Source organism: Natator depressus, chromosome 10, assembly GCF_965152275.1.
Source record: "Natator depressus isolate rNatDep1 chromosome 10, rNatDep2.hap1, whole genome shotgun sequence".
Taxonomy (NCBI): domain Eukaryota; kingdom Metazoa; phylum Chordata; order Testudines; family Cheloniidae; genus Natator; species Natator depressus.
The window spans coordinates 62,281,464-62,303,977 of NC_134243.1; the positions used below are offsets into that span (position 1 = coordinate 62,281,464).

The 22,514-nt window shown below is 40.9% G+C and overlaps 1 protein-coding gene across 3 annotated transcripts in view; it reads right to left on the reverse strand.

The window, feature by feature from the left end:
* The window catches only part of DMXL2 (Dmx like 2), a 103,991-nt gene that overhangs the window by 38,955 nt on the left and 42,522 nt on the right, over window positions 1-22,514 (reverse strand). For all 3 annotated transcript variants that reach the window (XM_074966349.1, XM_074966347.1, XM_074966348.1), the window contains exons 13-21: window positions 22,103-22,224; window positions 19,114-19,203; window positions 17,196-17,313; window positions 12,091-12,210; window positions 11,130-11,357; window positions 8,829-10,511; window positions 8,362-8,472; window positions 6,469-6,638; window positions 113-210 (exon numbers count right to left, since the gene is read on the reverse strand). In XM_074966349.1, the coding sequence (XP_074822450.1) occupies window positions 113-210; window positions 6,469-6,638; window positions 8,362-8,472; window positions 8,829-10,511; window positions 11,130-11,357; window positions 12,091-12,210; window positions 17,196-17,313; window positions 19,114-19,203; window positions 22,103-22,224 (2,740 nt within the window). The remainder of the gene's footprint in view (window positions 1-112; window positions 211-6,468; window positions 6,639-8,361; window positions 8,473-8,828; window positions 10,512-11,129; window positions 11,358-12,090; window positions 12,211-17,195; window positions 17,314-19,113; window positions 19,204-22,102; window positions 22,225-22,514) is intronic.

Below are 22,514 nucleotides of genomic sequence, written 5' to 3' on the forward strand. Positions count from 1 at the left end.
ATCTTTTAATCTTTTGATCCAAGATAAGTTGAAATAAGTTGAAAAAGAGTTCTTCTTTACACTATTAGTTTTATTCTTACTACTTTTAAAGTCAAAGGCTAACGGAACTCACCTAAACAGACCCCACACCACTGCTTTTTTCTTCATAGCAAGGTAAAAAATTGCAGCATCCAAGGCATCATTGTTCCTTTGAAATGAAGCTTTTGCAACCTACAGTAGTAAATGTAGAGCGAACAGAATTATTGCAAAAAAGCTGCCTTCAGTTAAAAAATACACAAACTCTGCTGGAAAGGACAGCATGGAGTTTTTGTGTATGTGTTTCTATAAAGCTGTAAAAGTGCCTTCTGAATATTTTGCAAAAGACACTATTTATACAGTTTGGGAGCAGATAACACTGTAAATGTTAGTTTTCCTTAAGGCCTTTGGAAAATATAATACTGATACATATATTTAAAAACATAACGAAGTTACAGAAAGGCAAATAAAAATCTTTCATCCCTCAATCCTGATGAGATACTTTTCATTTGGCAATGCATGTTGTGGAATCCTCTTCCACTGAGGATACCTCTCTGAGGGAGGGAACTCCAGTTATTAGGAAGAAACGATTAGTAATGGATGATTCTATCACTAGAAACATAGATAGCTGGGTTTGCGATAACCAGGAGAACTGCATGGTGACTTGCCTGCCTGGTGTGAAGGTTGCAGTTATCTTGAGACAGCTAGATAGACTTGTGTGTTGGGCTGGGCAGGAGACGGTGGTCGTGGTACATGTAGGTACCAATGACCTAGGGAAGGATAGGAGAGAGGTCCTGGAGGCCAAATTTAGGCTGCAAGGTAAGAGACTGAAGTCCAGGACCTTTATCGGAGCATTCTATGAAATGCTTCCAGTTCCACATGCAGGGCCAGTTAGACAGGCAAAACTGCAGGGTCTTAATGCATGGATGAGACGATGGTGTAGGGGGGAGGGGTTTAGATTTATTAGGAACTGGGGAAACTTTTGGGAAAGGGGGAACCTATATAGGAAGGATGGGCTCCACCTAAACCAAAATGGAACCAGATTTCTGGCACTTTGAAAACTGCTCTATGACCTTTTAAATTTTAACTAAGGGCTGGGGGAAAGCAGACAGGTGCAGAGGAGCATGTGGTTTGGACAGACATTCCTTAGGGGAGGATCTATTAATGGAGATTCTCTATGTCATAGTAAGGAGGAGACGATGGATGAGGATAAAATACAGGTAGGATCTGATGAGAAACAGTCAAATGAAAAAAAAGTCCCATTCAAAATTACATCATGTAATGGCAGACAGCTTAAAAAGTGCTTAAATATAAATGCTAGAAGTCTAAATAATAAGATGGGTGAACAAGAGTGCCTCATATTAAATATAACAGGCATCACAGAAATTTGGTGAATGAGGATAATCAATGAGACACAGTACTACCAAGCTACAAAATATATCGGAAGGACAGAACAGGTTGTGCTGGTGTGTGAGTGGCACTCTATGTGAAAGAAAGCGTAGAATCAAATGCAGTAAAAATCTTAAATGAACCAAACTGTACCACAGAATCTCTATGAATAGTAATTGCATGCTTGAATAATAAGAATACAGCAGTAGGGATATATTAATGACCACCTGACAAGGATGGTGATACTGTGAAATGCTCAGGAAGATTAGAGGCTATAAAAATAAAAAACTCAGTAATAATGGGGGATTTCAACTATCCCTATATTGACTGGGTACATGTCACCTCAGGATGGGATACAGAGATAAAGGTTCTAGACACCTTAAATGACTGCTTCTTGGAGCAGCTAGTCCTGAAACCCACAAGAGGAGAGGCAATTCTTGATTTGGTCCTAAGTGGAGCACAGGATCAGGTCCAAGAGGTGAATATAGCTGGACCGCTTGGTAATAGTGACCATAATATAATTAAATTTAACATCCCTGTGGTGGGGAAAACACTACAGCAGCCCAACTCTGCAGCATTTAATTGCAGAAAGGGGGACTACACAAAAATGAGGTAGTTAGTGAAACAGAAATCAAAAGATACAGTGCCAAAAGTGAAATCCCTGAAAGCTGCATGGAAGCTTTTTAAAGACCCCATAATAGAGGCTCAACTTAAACATATAACCCAATTAAAAAACATAGTAAGAGAACCAAAAAAGTGCCACCGTGGCTAAACAACAAAGTAAAAGAAGTAGTGAGAGGCAAAAAGGCATTCTTTAAAAAGTGGAAGTTAAATCCTAGTGAGGAAAATAGAAAGGAGCGTAAACTCTGGCAAATGAAGTGTAAAAATATAATTAGGAAAGCCAAAAAAGAATTTGAAGAACAGCTAGCCAAAGACAAAAAAAAAATTGCTATTACTTTTGGAAAGCAGGAAGCCTGCTAAACAACCAGCGGGGCCACTGGACGATTGAGATGCTAAAGGAGCACTCAAGGACAATAAGGCATTGCAGAGAAACTAAATGAATTCTCTGCATCCGTCTCCATGGCTGAGGATGTGAGGGAGATTCCCAAAGCTGAGCCATTCTTTTTAGGTGACAAATCTGAGGAAAAAGAACAGGAGTACTTGTGGCACCTTAGAGATTAACAAATTTATTTGAGCATAAGCTTGCGTGGACTAAAACCCACTTCATCCGGTGCATGCAGTGGAAAATACAGTAGGAAGAGATAGAGAGATATATACATACATACACACACACACACACACACAACATGAAACAATGTTATCATATACACTATAACAGGAGTGATCAGTTAAGGTGAGCTATTACCAGCAGGAGAGAAGAAAAAACCTTTTGTAGTGATAATCAATGCTTCCTCAGCTCTCGTCCCCTAATGCCCCTACTCGCACTACACTGATGACATCTGCATCATCTGGAACCATGGAAAAGAAGCCCTTGAGGAATTCCATCATGATTTCAACAATTTCCATCCCACCATCAACCTCAGCCTGGACCAGTCCACACAAGAGATCCACTTCCTGGACACTACAGTGCTAATAAGTGATGGTCACATAACCACCACCCTATACCGGAAACCTACTGACCGCTATACTTACCTACATGCCTCTAGCTTTCATCCAGACCACACCACACGATCCATTGTCTACAGCCAAGCTCTACGATAAAACCACATTTGCTCCAACCCCTCAGACAGAGACAAACACCTACAAGATCTCTATCAAGCATTCTTACAACTACAATACCCACCTGCTGAAGCGAAGAAACAAATGGACAGAGCCAGGAGAGTGCCCAGAAGTCACCTACTACAGGACAGGCCCAACAAAGAAAATAACAGAACGCCACTAGCCATCACCTTCAGCCCCCAACTAAAACCTCTCCAGCGCATCATCAAGGATCTACAACCTATCCTGAAGGACGACCCATCACTCTCACAGATCTTGGGAGACAGGCCAGTCCTTGCTTACAGACAGCCCCCCAGCCTGAAGCAAATACTCACCAGCAACCACATACCACACAACAGAACCACTAACCCAGGAACCTATCCTTGCAACAAAGCCCGTTACCAACTGTGTCCACTCATCTATTCAGGGGACACCATCATAGGGCTTAATCACATCAGCCACACTATCAGAGACTCGTTCACCTGCACATCTACCAATGTGATATATGCCATCATGTGCCGCCAATGCCCCTCTGCCACGTACATTGGCCAAACTGGACAGTCTCTACGTAAAAGAATAAATGGACACAAATCAGACGTCAAGAATAATATTTAAAAACCAGTTGGAGAACACTTCAATCTCCCTCGTCACTCGATTACAGACCTAAAAGTCACAATATTACAACAAAAGAAGTTTAAAACAGACTCCAGCGAGAGACTGCTGAATTGGAATTAATTTACAAAATGGACACCATTAAATTAGGCTTGAATAAAGACTGGGAGTGGATGTGTCATTATACAAAGTAAAACTATTTCCCCATGTTTATTTCCCCCCCTACTGTTCCTCACACGTTCTTGTCAACTGCTGGAAACGGCCCATCTTGATCATCACTACAAAAGGTTTTTTTCCTCTCCTGCTAGTAATAGCTCACCTTAATTGATCATCTCCCCACTGTATTTTCCACTGCATGCATCCAATAAAGTGAGCTGTAGCTCACGAAAGCTTATGCTCAAATAAATTCATCAGTCTCTAAGGTGCCACAAGTACTCCTGTTCTTTTTGCAGATACAGCCTAACATGGCTGCTACTCTGAAATCTGAGGAACTGTCCCAGATTGAGGTGTCATTAGAGGTGGTTTTGGAACAAACTGATAAACTAAACAGTAATAAATCACCAGTACCAGATGGTACTCACCCAAGAGGCCTGAAGGAACTCAAATGTGAAATTGCAGAACTACTAACTGTAGTTTGTAACCTATCATTTAAATCATCTTCTGTACCAAATGACTGGAGGATAGCTAATGTGACACCAATTTTTAAAAAGGGCTCCATCGGTGATCCCCGCTATGACAGGCTGGGAAGCCTATCTTCAGTTAGGGGCAAACTGGTTGAAACTATAATAATGAACAAAACTGTCACACTTAGATGAACATAATTTGTTAGGGAAGAGTCAACATGGTTTTTGTAAAGGGAAATCATGCTTCACAAATCTACTAGAATTCTTTGAAGGGTTCAACGAACACGTGGATAAGGGAGATCCAGTGGATATAGTATAGTTAGATTTTCAGAAAGCATTTGACAAGCCTCATCAAAGGCTATTAAGCCAGGTAAGCTGTCATGGGATAAGAGAGAAGATCCTCTTATGGATTGGTAACTGGTTAAAAGATAGGAAACAAAGGGTAAGAATAAATGGTCAGTTTTCAGAATGGAGAGAGGTAAATAGTTGTGTCCCCCAGGGGTCTGTACTGGGCCCAGTCCTATTCAACATATTCATAAATGATCTGGAAAAAGGGGTAAAGAGTGAGATGGCAAAATTTGCAGATGATACAAAACTACTCAAGATAGTCAAGTCCCCGGTAGACTGCAAAGAGCTACAAAAGGATCTCTCAAAACTGGGTGACTGGGCAACAACATGGCAGATGAAATTCAATGCTGATAAATGCAAAGTAATGCACACTGGAAAAAAGTGTAATCCCAACTATACATATAAAATGATGGGTTCTAAATTAGCTGTTACCACTTAAGAAAGCTATCTTGGAGTCATTGTGGATAGTTCTCTGAAAACATCCACTCAATGTGCAGTGGCAGTCAAAAAAGCAAACAATGTTGGGAATCATTAAGAAAGGGATAGATAATAAGACAGAAAATATCATATTGCCTCTATATAAATCCATGGTATGCCCACATCTTTAATACTGCATGCAGATGGGGTTGCCCCATCTCAAAAAAGATATATTGAAATTGGAAAAGGTTCAGAAAAGACTGCCACCTGAGAGATTAATAAGACTGGGACTTTTCAGCTTGGAAAAGAGACGACAAAGGTGGGATATGATAGAGGTCTATAAAATCATGACTGGTGTGGAGAAAGTAAATAAGGAAGTGTATTTACTCCTTCTCATAACACAAGAACTAGGGGTCACCAAATGAAATTAATAGGCAGCAGATTTAAAACAAACAAAAGGAAGTGTTTTTTCCACACAACGCACAGTCAACCTGTGGAACTCCTTGCCAGAGGATGTTGTGAAGGCCAAGACTATAACAGGGGCTATAAAAGAACTAGGTAAGTTCATGGAGGATAAGTCCATCAATAGCTATTAGCAGGGATGGACAGGGATGGTGGCCCTAGCCTCTGTTTGCCAGAAGCTGGGATTGGGTGACAGGGCATGGATCACTTGATGATAACTTGTCTGTTCATTCCCTTTGGGGCACCTGCCATTGGCCACTGTCAGAAGACAGGATACTGGGCTAGATGGACCTTTGGTCTGACCCAGTATGGCCATTCTTGTGTTTTTATTATTATGTCAGGAGGTTCCTATCAGCCCTACGCTTCTGTGAATCTATGATCTTGGGCTCCACTGGTGCTCCATTAGAATTCACAACTATTTATTCACTACCATATCACATACCATTTAATATTGTGAGTGGGTTTTCATTTAGACCCAAGGATCTGTCCACATGGATCTAATTCTAGGATCAGGGACTTAAGTTACAAAGCTGGGAGATTCAATGGGTAAAATTCTGATCCCACTGAAGGCAATGCGAGTTTTGCCTTTTGTTTGAGATTAAAAAAATCACTGGTTTATAGATTTAAGAAAAAGATTAAGAAAAATATTTTCTAAAAAGAGAAAAATCAGCAACTTCTTTTAACTTATTGTTGACCTTAAAGTACTTTTTCAATACATCTTTTCAGTTACTGACAAAAGATGTAACACATGCTGAAGATCTTAACACTAACCTTCATCATGGATTTCTGTTCTGAATGGCATATCTAATACATATCTTGCTATAATTTATTTCTTAAATTATATAAAACATAGCAAAGTTTTAACGTAAGTGATTCAAACTACCTTCTCAATGCACCTTCGGAGTGTGTTAATATTCCTGACCCACCAACCTATACCCATTGCTCTTAGTTCCGACCACTGTGGATCTCCTCTCTGGATAGCAGGAATCATGTTGATCAACTCTTCCTCAGCCTCAGAATGAAAAGCCCAGGCAAAATGGCAGGTAGATACACCTAAATAGTGACATGGGACAATTAATATTCAGCAAATAAAAGATTGTTAATAAACAAATGAAAAATAGGAGGGAGACTGCTTATGGGCCACATCACATGAATTTATCATTGAGTTTAAATTTTTACTTATGATAAAGTGTTTACAATGTTGCATCCTGGGGCAAATTTTTTCTTTTTTTAAATCATGAATGCAAATTAGCAAAACAGAGGTGGGATTCCCAGCTGAGGAGTGGGGTGCTCTTAGACAGGTCATTCCCAACAGGAGGAAGTGGTGCTGCTGACCAGGTTACTAATGGTGGTGTACACTCCAGAAAGAGAGGGTCCTGCTTTGAACACACTTTGCTATGCGTGTACAAAATTGTATTATGTCAGTAAATGTAGTGATTGTAGACTGCAATTATTTCAGTAAATCCCCAAAAGATTCTAACAAGTAATTTCTTTTTCTTTAAAGCATTTAATTCATAATCCAATTCTTATTTTCCAGACTTTGCCTGAACTTTCTGGTTGCAGTAGGGCTTTGAAGAGTAGTAGTGTGATGCAGGACTGCAAAGCAATGCCCAGGGAGCAAACAGGCAGTGAACTCAGCTCTGCTGGGAACTCACCTGAGAAAAGGCTTTTTTTCTGCCCCTCTTTCTCCCCCCACAAGGTCCTAATTTGGGAGGCAACTGCAATGGGCAGAGTTTAAAGGCTATTGCGTGTACACCGCAAAGCTTACAAGCAGCTGTGAGGGCAGGTGTGATACAAGGAAGAAGACACATGCTTGCTGCTTTAAGAGTCAAAAGGAATAGCGTGTCCTAACCCAAGAGGCCTAAATTCCTTCCTCCTGCTGACTCTCCCTCAGTAGCAGCTCCCCTTGATCACTGGCTCCACTTGCTACATTTCTCTTAACTTATCTGCCAAGTTTGCAGAGAGAAGTGAGCATACACATGCCACTGTCGGGACCAAAAAGCCAGGAAGGGAAATGTGCGGTACAGCAACACAGCCAAAGGATATTGGGAAAAACAATATGCTGCCTGACCCACTTCTCAAGCTCTTGAAATGACTGATGGCAAACTGTGTACGAAACACCATTACTTCCTGCTCCTGACTCCAACTGCAGCCTGAAGATTTTGGTGCTCAATGCAGCAGCCTTAGTGCTTTCAACTTTCCTTTCTCACACATGCTGGAATACTAGGGTGAGAAGCAGAGACAAAGGGAAAATACCCTGTTGTCACAAGTCCCTTCAGAGGCTGGGAATCTGTCTGCTCCTCAGGTGCTGCCTGCTCTCCTACCCCAGATTCAGAACAGCACCACTCAGCCCCTGCTTCAACCAGGAAGCAGATAGCTGGGATGAAAATTACAAATTATAGCTTAGGAAAAATAAACAGTCTTATTTTTATTTCTTCTGCAAAGGAGATTTAAAAAAAAACAAAACTTAATTTTGTTGGGGAAAATACCCAAACTTCAACAGACAAGCCATAATCTCTTTACCACACTTTCCAACTCATGACTTTTCTATAGCTCTCCTTCCATTACCCTGGTCATAGACTGTATCAAAGAACTTATGAAGTCAATGGTCCTATTCACAGTGGATGAAGGTAAACATATGCGTAAGTCTTTGCAGGATCATGGCTTAAGTGAACACACATCATAAAAATTCCTAAATGGGATAATACAGATATTGAAGATAATGCTGAAACATTTTTTGTCTGCTCATACGAACATAAAACATTGCAAGGCGTACCTTGATGAAGCAGCTGACCTCGATATAAAGGTGGGAGTGATGTCAGAAGGCATGTATGCAAGCGCATAGCCAACAAATACCGCAAGCCACATTCATCTAATGTGTCTCTGCCTGCAAAATAAAAAAAAACTGATTTGAGTACTTGTGAACACATACAATTTACACCCCATTGATATTTTCATAAGGGGGTCAAGAACTGAATAGATATGGAGATTGAATTCATCCCTCTACTTACTAACAGATCAGGATTGAGGCACACTGAGCAAGAGCATGAGGGGAAAGCCTACCCTACCATTGCTTCTGCTGTATCTTGTCGAATCGATGGTTTTAGATACCAGCTCTGTCAATTCAACACCTTTTTATGAGTACTAAGTTCACCTAAACACTATGATTAGTCATTATGCATAATTCTATTTTTATCAGTTGAAATACATGGGCGTTAATTAGAATTCACACTCACTACTAACCTGAGTAAGTCTTATCTCTGTTCTCATCAAGTTCAGTGCTTGTTGTAGCCACAGTGTCTGCCAAAGCAACCAGAAACATCTGCTCCAAGCGAGTGAGGCCTGGCAAACTTGAGTGCATCAGATGACTTGAGAGGACACTAGCGTGTTCTCGGCCAAAGTAAGATGGCCCATATTGAGAGAGGTTAATTACTTTGGATTTACTCTCTCTCTTTTCCATCTCAAAATCAATGAAGTCATCAGTTGTAACAGGGTGCATCTGGAATAAATTTGAGTATTGATCCTCTGTTTTTCTTTTAGTGTGATCTTCAAATCCTTTAGGTACTTTAGAAGTTTCTTCAGAAATTTTGTATGTGGTATCTTGATCAGCAGCAAGCAATGCATACAATGGCAGTGGTGGAATAGAATCTATCTCAGTATAGTCTCGAGTACCATCTTTTCCAGCAGCGATTGTGTCCTTTGCAGTACTACCGCTTACGCTAATGGTACGAGAAAGATGACGTTTAGGTCCACCACCTTCCCCAGCTTCTGCATCTCTAACTATTGCAACTTCTCCTGCAATACATTTAACTAAATGGGACAGAATGGCTTTAGCTCGGCGAACTTTACCTAAGTCCATCAATTCTAACAGCTGGGTTGGATGATACTGTGGAAGTGTAGGGGAAAGGACATGAGCAGCTTCAAAAAGGCCTCCATCTTGAATTACAGTTGGAGTGCCAAAGACATCATCTACAACACCTGCTCCATCAATTACACTGGTCTTCTTTGCTAGCAAACTTGTTTTTAATGGATCTTGAGTTGCTGAGTCTTCAGCAGTAAAAACATCACTTTCGCCATCACCAAATTTGACAGCATGTTTCCATTGTGCATACACATGCATTTCACAGTCCATTCCCACTACCAGTATACCATCTCGTACCCAAGAGAGAGAAACTGGCAATGAAGGAGTGCCATCTACAGAGGATACCAAGTCAATAGATCTCAGCAGTACCCATTTGGACTTTATACCTTGTTTTATGCTACCACCTAGTGGTAAAGTAATAATAGCTACTCCATCCTTACTGTTTGTTTGCTCGGTCACAATTCCTGAAAGTCGTCCATACATAAATATATTGGCACCCACCCCAACTGTCAGTATATGTGAGCCATCTTCTTTTGATACCCAATCCAAATGTACCAAATGCTTGATATTGGGCATAAGGTATTTGTCCTTGTTTAAAAATACATCTGATTTACTATATACAAACAAATTACTATCTACACTGACCCTTGAATCAAGTACACTCCCAACCTTAACTAAGTCATCCAGATGAACTGTCTGTTCCAAAACCCATTCTGATCCTCCTGTAGACTCACATTCAAATATACAAACATGCATAGAAAATTCTTTGGAAACAAAACCGTTATGCTGTAAAGGTTGTTTGTATGCCACAGCAAGACGTCCTGTGTAAGAACAGCTAACAGCAACTGGCCTTCCTATTATGCGTACTGTACTGCTGTTGTCTTCCCCCTCATCATTCATTAAAGGCCATTTTCTCCAATGATATGTCTCCCTCACTTCTTTTCCACTATTTAGATCCATCTCTACAGTGCATCTCCAGAACCGCACTTTGTTGTCTGAACAGGATGTTACTACCAAATAAGGCGCAAGGCATACTGGGTATATTGATGATGAGCTCAGGTGACCTAAAGTAAGATCAAACAGAATTCACTATTAGTAATATAAAATATAATAGATGCATGAATAAAATATACCATTACTATTTGCTGTGGTTTAGATTAGGAATATTAGGACAGATTTTCAAATTATTGGGATTTTCTTAATTTGGTTACATATGGGGTGAAATGATACCAAAGCAATTATGGGACTTAAACATTATGCTAGACCACTAGACGGAGCTTTCCTCGTTCTTTCAGACGTACACACAGCATGTACTATTCCAGTCTTCTGAAGGTGCTGGGGAACATTTGAAACTATCAGGGGGGAAAACAGTATTTTGGTAAAGCTGGAATTTTGATCTACTGACTAATCCAACTTTAACAAACAGTTTTATAAATTAGTATTAAAGGGGTCATAAAAACTAGTGTAGTCTTTTGAAAAGGTCAGCTGCCACTCTCTCTAATCTACTGGGGTACCAAGAGTGCAGATCCTCAAATTCAGAACATAGTTTATCGTGGAAGGACATATATGTCAGTTAGCCAGAAGTTCGGCAAAATGAGGTTGTACAACACAGTACTTACTACTAACTAGAAGTCAATTTGTTGCCAAAACTTGGGAGACTGCATAGAACAATATGGTTTTACCTGCTGAAGGGGTTGCTCTTATTACTTCTACACCAGTTGGAAGATCAAGTGGATAGCTATATACAAGTCTAGAACTCAGAATGAGTTTACTGGCAGTCTGAAGATTAGCAATTGATGAAGAACGTGGCATAGGAGTTGAGCCAGGTGAGGTATCTGGAGAAGACTCCACAGTCTTTTGTTCAGGTACACAAAGTTGATTCTCTGATGAAGTAACTTCAGGTTTTTTTGCTTGAAAGAAGCATTAGAAACGGTATTATAAATAATTGTGTGTACAGCCAACTTTTAGATATCCTATAGACAAAGAATTGTTTTCTTAGGAGTGCATTAGTCACATAGAACAGGCACATAGCATACTTCTGGGTTGCTCTTGTTCTACTTGGAAATAGTTTAGATTATTAGTCCTTGTTTTCACATGATCATAACTTTCTCAAACGTTCACATTTTTAAGATAAAACATGCCTGAAAATGTCACTTGTCCCCGTAACAAAAATGCTATTTTATGACTGGCACAGAGTGGATTTAATTTTCCTTAAAACTTCGGTAAGCAGCAGTCATTCAGCTGCATCAAACTTTTTCCACTGATCTTACAAGTTAGTCTAAAATTTCCAGTGCTTTATTTGTAGTAAAATTCAACCATCTGACCAACACTGTGATATAACTGAAATTGAGCTGTGCAAGTATAGTGGTCTTCTATGTTTTATACATATAAATATAATATAAAAATTGAAGTTATTGTGTAACAGAAAGTCATGTGACAACTTCCAATAACGTTACTTAAATGTCCTCCAGAATTTAAAGTGAAAATCTAAAAATTTAGTAAAACTGAACTGATTGCTTGGATGCTGCTCATCTGTTTACTAATGAGGAAATCTGTTTTTTAAAAAACTAACTAGCTTAAAATCAATTGTGCAACATTTAAGGTAAATACATGTCCATCTCTGAGAAAATACAAATCACTCACCTAAACATGCTTGCACAGATTTAAGATGAAGATGCCACATGTGAAGAACTGAGCAGCCATTCCTGTCTTTTTCAATTACTACAAGATAGAATTTTTCTGAGAAAGGTGGTGGACGATACCCTGTTATTTAAACCGAACACATAATTATGAAGTTAATGGTTCAATAAAAATGGTTTAAATAATAAACAATTTTTGTGAAAACCTCTGATACCTAAAGAACTATGTGGTTGGGGGAGAGGGTGTCTTTTTAAGTTTTCCAAAATGTTGCTTTGGTTGATTATTAATTTATAAGAATACAAAAACTAAATATATACACATCACCAAAAAAAAGTGGTTTTTAGCAAGGTTATATATTGTACCCTCATTTATGTAAGAAATACATTCTTCTTGGTTTGAAGTGTATGTCAGGATGACAATATCAAAGATTACCGAAAAACATTAAAGCTGATGCCACTCAAGTTGGGAGAGGAACGGGAAGTGATGAACAAGAGGGAGGGATAGCTCAGTTGTTAAAGCATTGTCCTGCTAAACTCAGGGTTGTGAGTTCAATCTTTGAGGGGGCCATTTAGGGATCTGGGGCAAAAATTGAGGATTGGTCCTGCTTTGAGCATGGAGTTGGACTAGATGACCTCCTGAGGTCCCTTCCAACTCTGATATTCTATGAGTTCTTCCCAAAGGGTCTTCTGATTCTCTGCCCAAGCCCCACCCAAACACAAATTAAAGAAGCCTGGGGGTTACTCTAACTTTCACCAGCTGGTTATGTTCACCAAAGGTCCATATCCCAGCTGGGGAAAGGAGGAACAGAATGCATCCATTTCTACTCCCCACTCCTTCTCCTGCATCATGGTTAGCGACAAGGGAGACATAGGAGGTAGATGTGCCAACTGTTCACCGCCAGGGGACTCTCCAGCAGGGCTTGCACATGGCTTCTGCTCCATTTGTGCTACTTGAGAGGCACAAAGGGAACAAAACAAGGCAAAGAGCTCCCCAATGTACTGATTGCGGCCCCCTGACCTTTTTGAAACATTGAGTGAAACCCTGCTCCATTGGAGTCAATAGCAAAACCCCCCTTGACTTCAGTGGGGCTTCCAGGGGGACACTGATGTCAAGGTTGTACACCACTGTTTGCTTAACCACAAAACTGCAATGATCAAAAAGTCTGACTGCAGGAGAATTTTATTTTCATTGAAGAAATTAATGCTCTGCAATGTAAATTTTCCTGCAGTTTTATTTTTGTGTCCTTGTGGCAAAACAACTGTTGCACCACACCCACAACTGTTTGTGGCATTGTAATAGCCGTACCTGAGCTTCCTGCAGGCCTCCTTTGGCCTGTTTCAGCCTCCAGCCATGACAGGTAACAGAGTCCCAACATTTTGCAGAACCTCACAGTCCTGCTCTTAAAGTCCAGTGGAAAATAACAAAACAAAAGAATTTTCAGGCCGGCTGGGCTCAGCTGGTAGCCGCTGCCTTTGCAGGCTAGCCCCAGCTTCAAACCATCCCAACACCAACCTAAGCTCCTAAGTTTCTCTCCCACTGCTTGGTGGCTGTCCTATTCCCCCTAACCAGGCTTTCAGGCCAGCTGCAGTTTCTGGATAGCCCATCTCTAGTCAGACTTCCAACTCAAGGCTCAGACTCCCAGGCTTCTTTTAGCCCTCAGCCCAAGAAAGCAAGCTCCAAGCTACCTCTTTCCTGGGCATCTTCCCGAGGTCCTCTCTCAGCAGCCCTTTGCTCCTTCCTTAATGAAGGCCTAGCCCCCTCCCTAGCTGGATTTGATCAGTTATGCCAAACCAGCCCTCCAGGAGCAGCCCAGTAGGTTAACTGGCTTCTCAAGCCACTTTAGCCCTTCCATCACCTTTGGGGGGTATATACCCCATCACCTACCCTCCCACTCAGGACAGCATCCCACCCAGTTGCTAGGGTCTTGCCACAGTAGGGGCAGGAAGGTGTTGACCTTGTCCAGGTTCTCACCCTTGTTATACCATAATGTCAATAAATAATCTCTTTCCCCAGCCCAGAGGGCTTCCAGCCAGCTGTCCAATGAACCTCTCATATCCTCTACATCAGGAGCTCCATCTGGAATTCTAACCCACTTTTTCCTTTTCTAGGTTTGCCTATTCTCAATAGGCCTCCTGCAAAGACTGATCCACCTTCACCAGCTTTTCTTGCAGCCTTGCTGCTGTTACCATTTACTCCATCTGCTGCTTCTCTACTGTAGAGGGGGTTTTGATGGCTTCTACCGGAGGAAAGGAGGGGATGGGTCTGCATCTCCACAGTATATTGTTCTGGCTCAACTTTGGGCCCTTGCTTTGTGGCATTTTTTGCCACCTGAAGCAGAGACAGTTCTGTTGCTTTTTGTGCTCCAACTCCACTTTTATCTGGACCCTGTCCTGTTCTAATTTTTCTACCCATCTTATAATTTTCTACTGGGAGGTACATACTTCAGCCAAGTCCCATTGAGCTTCCTGTAATTATTCCTGCAAGCTGTGAAGATGTCTCAGTTTCCTCTTTAGTTCTCTCAGTGGTCTCCAGATGATCTAACAAGTCCTTCCAATCCTCTTATGTGTGCCCAAAAGGCCCAAGTAACCCCGAGCGTAGTTCCGGAACATGGGTAGGTTTCTCCGCGGCTGGCTCAGACACCATTCCATACTCCATCAGGGCTGTGAAACTTTGTCAGTCTCTGCCCAGGATCACAGGCCACAGAAGGCACCTCAACATTCCGATTCTCACTTGGCCACACTGGCTCTGTATCTCCAACTCCACCAATGCCATTGGGTATACTCTACTCTCGCCACGCACATGAGATACGTGGACTGGAATGTGCTGGTCTATCTTGCCAGGTAGAAGACAGTTTCCCCTAATAAGAATTTGCCTGGAAGCCTGAGTCTATCAGGCCCTTCTCTCCCTATTTCCCCTACTTGATGGACACCACATATGGTGGCATCTGATCCCGCCTAAGGAGCCACCCAAACCACAAACTTTTATATCATCATCATCTCGGGTTATCACACTCTATCAGGGATGGCCACACCTGAAACACCTGTCCGGGTTTCCCTGGCTATCACCCAGGGTACTCCTGTTGATCTGAAGAAATGACTGGAAAGGGGGTCGAATGTGAACGTAGGTCTGCCCTTTACTCTTCCTCCTAGTGTGTTTTCTCCAGCCTCTGAAGATCAGGGTTTGACTTCTTCCTACCTTTTTCAGGGTGGTGATCTTGATCTGGCCCACCATTCAGCTCATCTGCTTCCAAAGAGGCCTCTCTTCTTTCCACTACAGTGCTGCTGTAAACTAGATGAAACTGCCAGACCCAACTTTGGGCCCCAGCTTGTAGTACCTGCAGACATTGTTATAAGATGATGTGTTCCAAAATTCTCTCTAGAGAACTCACCTCTGGGCACAGCATGATGCCATGTCTCAGAACTACTGAACACCCCCTGGACCATGCTTCTTGGGGGGAACTGTTCCATTGTAAAACAGTGTCAATAGGCTTCAGGTGTCAGCCCCATAAGATATGATTTTGCTCGTTCATTAGATAGGGCCCTGTGTGCCGTTTGGGCCTCTCATGACAGAAATGAGACCACCCGGGCCACCCAGAATGATTGTCCATCCTGCTGCACTAGCCACCTGTTTAGAAGTACATAAAAGAACCTCTGGGTCATTGTCCAGCCCCCAGTTTCTAAAGCCTGGGACTGACCTGCTGGGACCTTCTTCCCCAAGAGATGCTTGATTTCCTAAGGTTCATTTCTCCACACATTGCAGCAAATGCTCCTGCTGCAGCTGAAGGATTTCCCACTGATTTTGCTGTTCTAGCAGTAGCTGAAGGAAGAGAGACTGGGTCTGATCCTGCTGTTCCCACCAACATGTGAACTACGTCCTCCATTTTGCAGCTTTTCTGTTATTCTTCCTTTTTCAGAGGGAGTAGCTGTAGATTCCGGATGAGCTCCCACGTGGCAAACCCCTGGTAGCTGTTGCAGCACCACAAAGCCGTGCTTCAGTTTTCCCGTGCCTTCTTTGGCCATTGGCATGACCTGGCTCTCCAGCCAAGCCAGGTAACAGAGTCCTATCAGGTATAGCTCAATAAGTTAACTGGATTTTCAGGCCACTTTATTCCTTTCAGGGCCAGTGTGGGGTACATATGCCATCATAGTGCTCTATTCTGAATCTGTGTCAAACACTGTTCCCCATATTCAGGTTTTGGTAGCTTGAAAGTTATTTTCCACTAAAATTCTCTTTGTCAATCCAAAGGACAAAAACACTTGGCCTTTCTGTGCTTTATTAAACTGTTTGAAAGATGGACATGTACGTAGTACCTACGCCATCTCCACCAAACAACAGAGGCTATAATTTTTAAAATTTCACAGTCAATTCTTTTCAGGATTTTATAACTTTTTGTACCTTACAGAGATTATAGAGAATTGATTTTTACTGAGAATATCGTTAGGTGTTGAACACCCAAAAGGGGATTTTCAGAATATTTCAATATTGTACTTGTTTTACTTCTCCTATACCTGGGTGCAAGGAGATGGAGTGATCTTAATGCATCCCAAACACAACCAGTAAATCTAATTTTCAGGCTTTTTTGCCTTCACAGTACCCCCTTTAAACATCTCTGCTGGGTCTTATAGTCTATTCCCCCCCTCCCTTTTTATTTTTTACTAGCAAACTCTTCAGTCATGTTCTAGAGAAATAGCTAGCAAGTCAGAAACACTCATCCTATGAGCCAGAACTAATTATTGCTAATTTTTAGCTTTTTACCATTCCCCTTTACAAATTAAATACAAAATGTACCCTTAAAATATTCTATATAAACAAGTTCATGTATGACATCAGAACCTGTTCTATTTTCATACAAATGATAAAAAATTGAACAGATGAACTGGAGTGTACAACTCATATTATGCAAATTGGAAATGGTTCTACTTTGTGCAAATTAGAACACATTTAATGTTACTATAGTATAAATAATTGTTTAAAATACATGCTACCTATGTTGTATTGCACCTTAAAGAGCCTATATTTAAAAATAAATCTGTTCAATTTATGCATGAGAGGTTTCAGTGAACACTTTAGACACCTACTTCATATTGCTTACTATTTTTATACTGTACCTTGTGATGGTTTGAAAAATGTTTCTGTTTCCTTCCCTTCCACATCTTCCTTATGTGGTTTGTATCCCAAAATGAAATCTTCTTGAAAGACATGAAGCAACTGTGTATTTGAGCCACACTGGAAACATTGTAGAACAGTAGTTACAATTTCAAAATAGTTATACAAAACATCTTTCAATACTAGTATAATTCCTTTTTCGTTAGTATTGTTATAGACCAAAGTCACCCACTGCCATTCTTTAATAAGTAATGGCAGGACATTTATATACTTAAAAGATGTGGAAAAACAAATAATCATTGTGAGATCTACTATGCTAGACTAATTTTCTAGCCCAAATGACATTTGTGAAAGTTAACTGGTAAATTAGCACTACCAGAAAGATCCTTTATGCGCGGGCAAATTTTTAATGGATGCCAATTGACTGGTGGAGACCTAAGATTATTTTCTTTAAGACGTTAAATTTCTAGCTCTCTCTTCCTTGGGAAGACAGCCCCCAGAATGTAGTAAACAAATTGTTAGGAAAGGCTGTTAAGACAGGAAGAAATCAGAATTTCCTCCTTCCAGACACATTCAATGCCATGCTCTCCAACCAGCTATAGATGCTTCTGCAATACCACCCCAGAGAAGGAAGGTCACTGGCAAGTGACAGAAAATTCTCAAACCTTCCCCCCACACAATTGAAGTTCAAGTTACAGATCAATAATAACGACAAAAACTACAAAACCCCTGCGAAGATATGGAATCTTACTAAAGAGTTCCAAAAGACTTCCTTCATTACGCTGTATGTCTAATCAGGAATTGGTAAAATACATCTTTTTTGCTGGATGGGACACTGCTGTAAAGAGCACAGGAGTTGGTGCAATCATGATAAAAAGTACAATTAAGACCAAGGCATTCTAATGATTATACTCAGGATAAGATAAAATTTATGGATAGACAGTTTGTTTGGTCTGTTCTATAAAGGCAGAGTTAATCATATGGGTACCCTTTGCTATGCATGTCTACAATTTTGAATGTCTGGGTTAATTTTAAGTTAAGGTTAAACTCTGAATTCCCTGGTATTCTAACGGTGGTTATTTTTTTTTTGTTTGTTCTTAATCTTAATTCCATTTTTACTAAAATGTATGTCTAGGAATAAATGTTACAGGATAAGTTTAATTACACAGTTCCCATTAACTAAGGACAGTTGAATGGCTAAAGTGTTCAACATACTGCTAAATTAGCAAACAGTCATTAATGGGGAAAAATGAAACCCAATTAGCCCAGGTTAATTCCTTGAAATTCTGTTACAAATTCTCTACAAAAACAGACAGATTCAGATTTCCTTTAATTACACAGGCAAAGAAAAAAACAACATTTGATTGATTAGTCTCCTTAGGGATTGGCACCACCCCAGCTAGAACATTATAGCTGTAAGTAAATTATCTCAAAGGGTGGTATTCTTAAAAGATTTTGGAGTAGCAGTAATAGAAAATCCTTCTCAATTTTTTTTAAAAGCGTCAAGGAAATAAGAATTCGGTTATTACTAAAAACTTAGAAAAATTCAAAAATTATATTGAGATATTACTTTTATTTTAAACATAAGCTATTTTAGAGCTACATAAAACACTAGCTACATAATCAATATACACGAAAAATGTAGTATACCTTTAACTTTTCTTGGAAATGTGGTATATTCATGTTAACATGTTAAGATTAAAAGGAGACGTTCTCTCAAGATAATTTAATCATGTGGAAACAGAAAGAAAGTAATCTTTAATGGGCTTATTAGGATTGGAGAGAAAGGTCCTCTGTTTTACCTGTTAATTAGCATTACTTTGAAAAAATATTTTATCTTTTCAGTAGATTAGGTTAATTATCAGCCAAAACCATTAAACACTTCTATATGCCAACATTAATGGTCAGCCAGTTATTTACTTGGTTTGTTATTGCATCAAGTTCAATAATGCATCCTGGTCGAGCAGTAGATTGTTGGCTCACAATGTTAAACACTTCCCCAATGAGTTTCTGAAACAGAGCAAAAGGAGATAATAATTAGTACATTATTCATTCAAAGAGCAGCAATCCCAATTAGCTGAAAATATAATCATGTACAGTAGTTGGATGCTTCTAATTTTCCTTGTTGGCGTAAATAGTCATGCTTTTCTTACTGGTTTCATTTTGATATTTATGAACAATGCAGCATTAAGCATGAAATTAACATTGTTGTACTAGATCTATCCATGTGTATGCCTTAACACTTCTTGGTACATTAATTTTTATGGACACTTTGTGTTCATTGTTCAAGGATTTCTTCTTTGATTATGCCCATTTTTATAATGAGTCGTCATGTTTTTCAAACATAATGCTGTCTAATACATTGCTTCATTCCTGCTTAATTTCAAATTTTGTCACGGTGTAGAAAAACAGTAATCTACTGCAAGGCCTGTTTTTCATAAATGACTCTGTTCTATGCACAACCTAAACTTGGGTAGGTGGAAAGGAGGGATCTACATTAGAGGCATGTAAAGAGAAGAAAAGGCTGTGAATGGTGGTTCACAGGCTGACGGGTTTACTGTTTTCAGATCTAACCTGTCTTATACCTCTCAAAGGCAAGGAGAGATATGCAGTTAGGACAAGTATCACAGAAATTGTGTTAGCATGCAGTCCAGGGGTGGCCAAACTGAGCCTGAGAAGGAGCCAGAATTTACCAATGTACACTGCCAAAGAGCCACAGTAATACATCAGCAGCCTCCCCTCAGCTCCCCCCCGTCCCCAGTGCCTCCCACCCACCAGCAGCCAATCAGTTGTTTCGTGGCATGCAGGAGGCTCGGGGAGGGAGGGGGAGGAGTGAGGGCATGGCAGGCTCAGGGGAGGGTGTGGGAGGGGGTGGAGTGGGGTAGAGCTGGTGGCAGAGCTGAGGGTTGAGCAATGAGCACCCCCCAGCACATTGGAAAGTTGGAGCCTGTAGCTCCAGCCCCGGAGTCGGTGCCTATACAAGAAGCCGCATATTAACTTCTGATGAGCCGCATGTGGCTCTGGAGCCACAGGTTGGCCACCCCTGGTGTAGTCTGTGTAACTGAGGCTAAACAGAGGGTTTGGCAAGCAGGATAGGGAAGAGCCTGTTTATGGTATTAAAGTTGGGGGATGTGACTCGGATAGAGATGAGGATGTTCATTCTTTGGGGTTTGAACCAAACACCAGAGAACATTCTGGAGTCCAGCGTCTCTGCAGAAAAATTAGAGAAGCCAGGGGATAGGTATATGTTGATGCAGCAGTAGCAACCCCAGTGTAGCAATGAGACATCCAGTGAATCCTGTAGGTGGTGAGACTGTGTTTGGGGAGAGACCCAGTGAATCCTTTTTCAGAGTAACAGCCATGTTAGTCTGTATTCGCAAAAAGAAAAGGAGTACTTGTGGCACCTTAGAGACTAACCAATTTATTTGAGCATGAGCTTTCGTGAGCTACAGCTCACTTCATCGGTTGCATCCGATGAAGTGAGCTGTAGCTCACGAAAGCTTATGCTCAAATAAATTGGTTAGTCTCTAACGTGCCACAAGTACTCCTTTTCTTCTAGTGAATCCTGCAGGTAGCAGTACGGTTGCCAGTTTTGGCTAGATATATTCCTGGAGATTTCATTTTATGACCATCTTAATTAAAGATTAGTCTTCAATTCCTGGAGACTCTAGGACAATCCTGGACGGTTGACAACTCTAAGTGGTAGGACTGTATGTGCTGGGGTGGGAGACCGCTAACCCACTCCCTTAATATTTAGGCTTCAAATCCTGAAAATAGGCACATTAGGATGGACCACTGACCATGCACAGAACCCCAGTAAATGGTATGTGACGTGGAACCAATTGTCCATACTAGCACATCGATTGGAGAACCGGGGTGCAGTTTGTAAAGTTTTTCTGATTTTGGGCAGGGGATTTTAGTCTTGGAGTTTCAATAAACCACCCTTCTCCCTCACGCCCCTCCCCCACAATTACAACTTACAAGAGTGTCCCTATCCTCCTTTGTATATCAATAGTGAAAAAGTTTTCATTGCCACATAGGATTTCAATAAAACGAACTGTTCAAGCATGCAGGGTGCCCCTTCTGCATTCCTACAGCCAAGTCGCAATATTACACATGCAGTAGAGCTCCAGGAAAGGACAGGGCTTTGTCTACAGTGCAGGTTGACCGCCATACAGCCTCTCTCCCTGCCATTCCCAGGCACGTGGCATGCAGCAGAAAGAAGGCAGTGGGTGCTATGGCAGTGTCAATGCCCCAGCAGGGGAGGTTCGGGGGATAGTGGGGAATCAAGAGCTATAGAAAGGGAAGCAGGAGTGAAGAGAAGGGGTGCAATGAGCTAGTGGGAAAAGAGGGGAAGTGGGGACAGGACTACCAGAGGAAGCTAAAGAGGAGCAGGAGCTAAGGGAAGGACAGAGGCTAATAAGGGGACAGAATGGGGATGACAGAAGCCAGTGGAAATGCAGGATAGGTCAGGAGCTGGAGGTGCGGGGGGGGCTAGGGAAGCCAATGGTGACCCTTAGCACTCCCTCTTCCACCTTTCAGGTTCTGTCCTGCCCAACAACCCCACTCTGCTCTCCTCTGAAAGCTCATTTTCCCTTAGATTCTCCCAAGTTGCTGGCTTGCCACATGCCTTTGCCTCTCTCTTTAGGCATAAGGCACATCTGCTGCTACTGTTTGGGGAACCCGGTCGCAGAAATCTAGTCTTAGCCTTTCACTAATACTAAATCCAGTGTTTTCAAAACTAATGATTATGGACACATGCACACTAAGTAAAAATTACATGACATCACATGGACCTGCACAAAATTTGGCAGCTATGAGAAAAGTGAAGCTTTTGGAACAAAAATAATATGTTAAACTTTTGCCTTTTACATTTCAAGTCTCTCAAATAAACTGTATGTAAACTTACAGAACATTCAGGGTCAGACAATTCATCTAGAAGTTTTCGTGCATCTACCACTGCTTGATAAAGCCTCAGATTTTTGCCATCAGATGCTACAAAGCAAGCACTAGCAGAATTGCAGTATGTACCTGAATCAAAACACCAAATACAAATTTTAGCATATAAACAGATTATGATACCATTTTCCCCTCAATTATTGGCTGAAGTGACATTATGTAGCCAATTAGAATCTATTTTATTGCATGAAACTATATTTAATTATCAGACTAGTATTGTCGAAATATTGGCAAATGTCATGAAAATGTGTAAGTTAAATATAATAATGTAATATTGAAGTAATGTCTTAATTTACATTTTATGATAAATTTTAGTTATAGAAAACAATCTAAGTAGACACAAAATCCAGGAGCAGAATTAA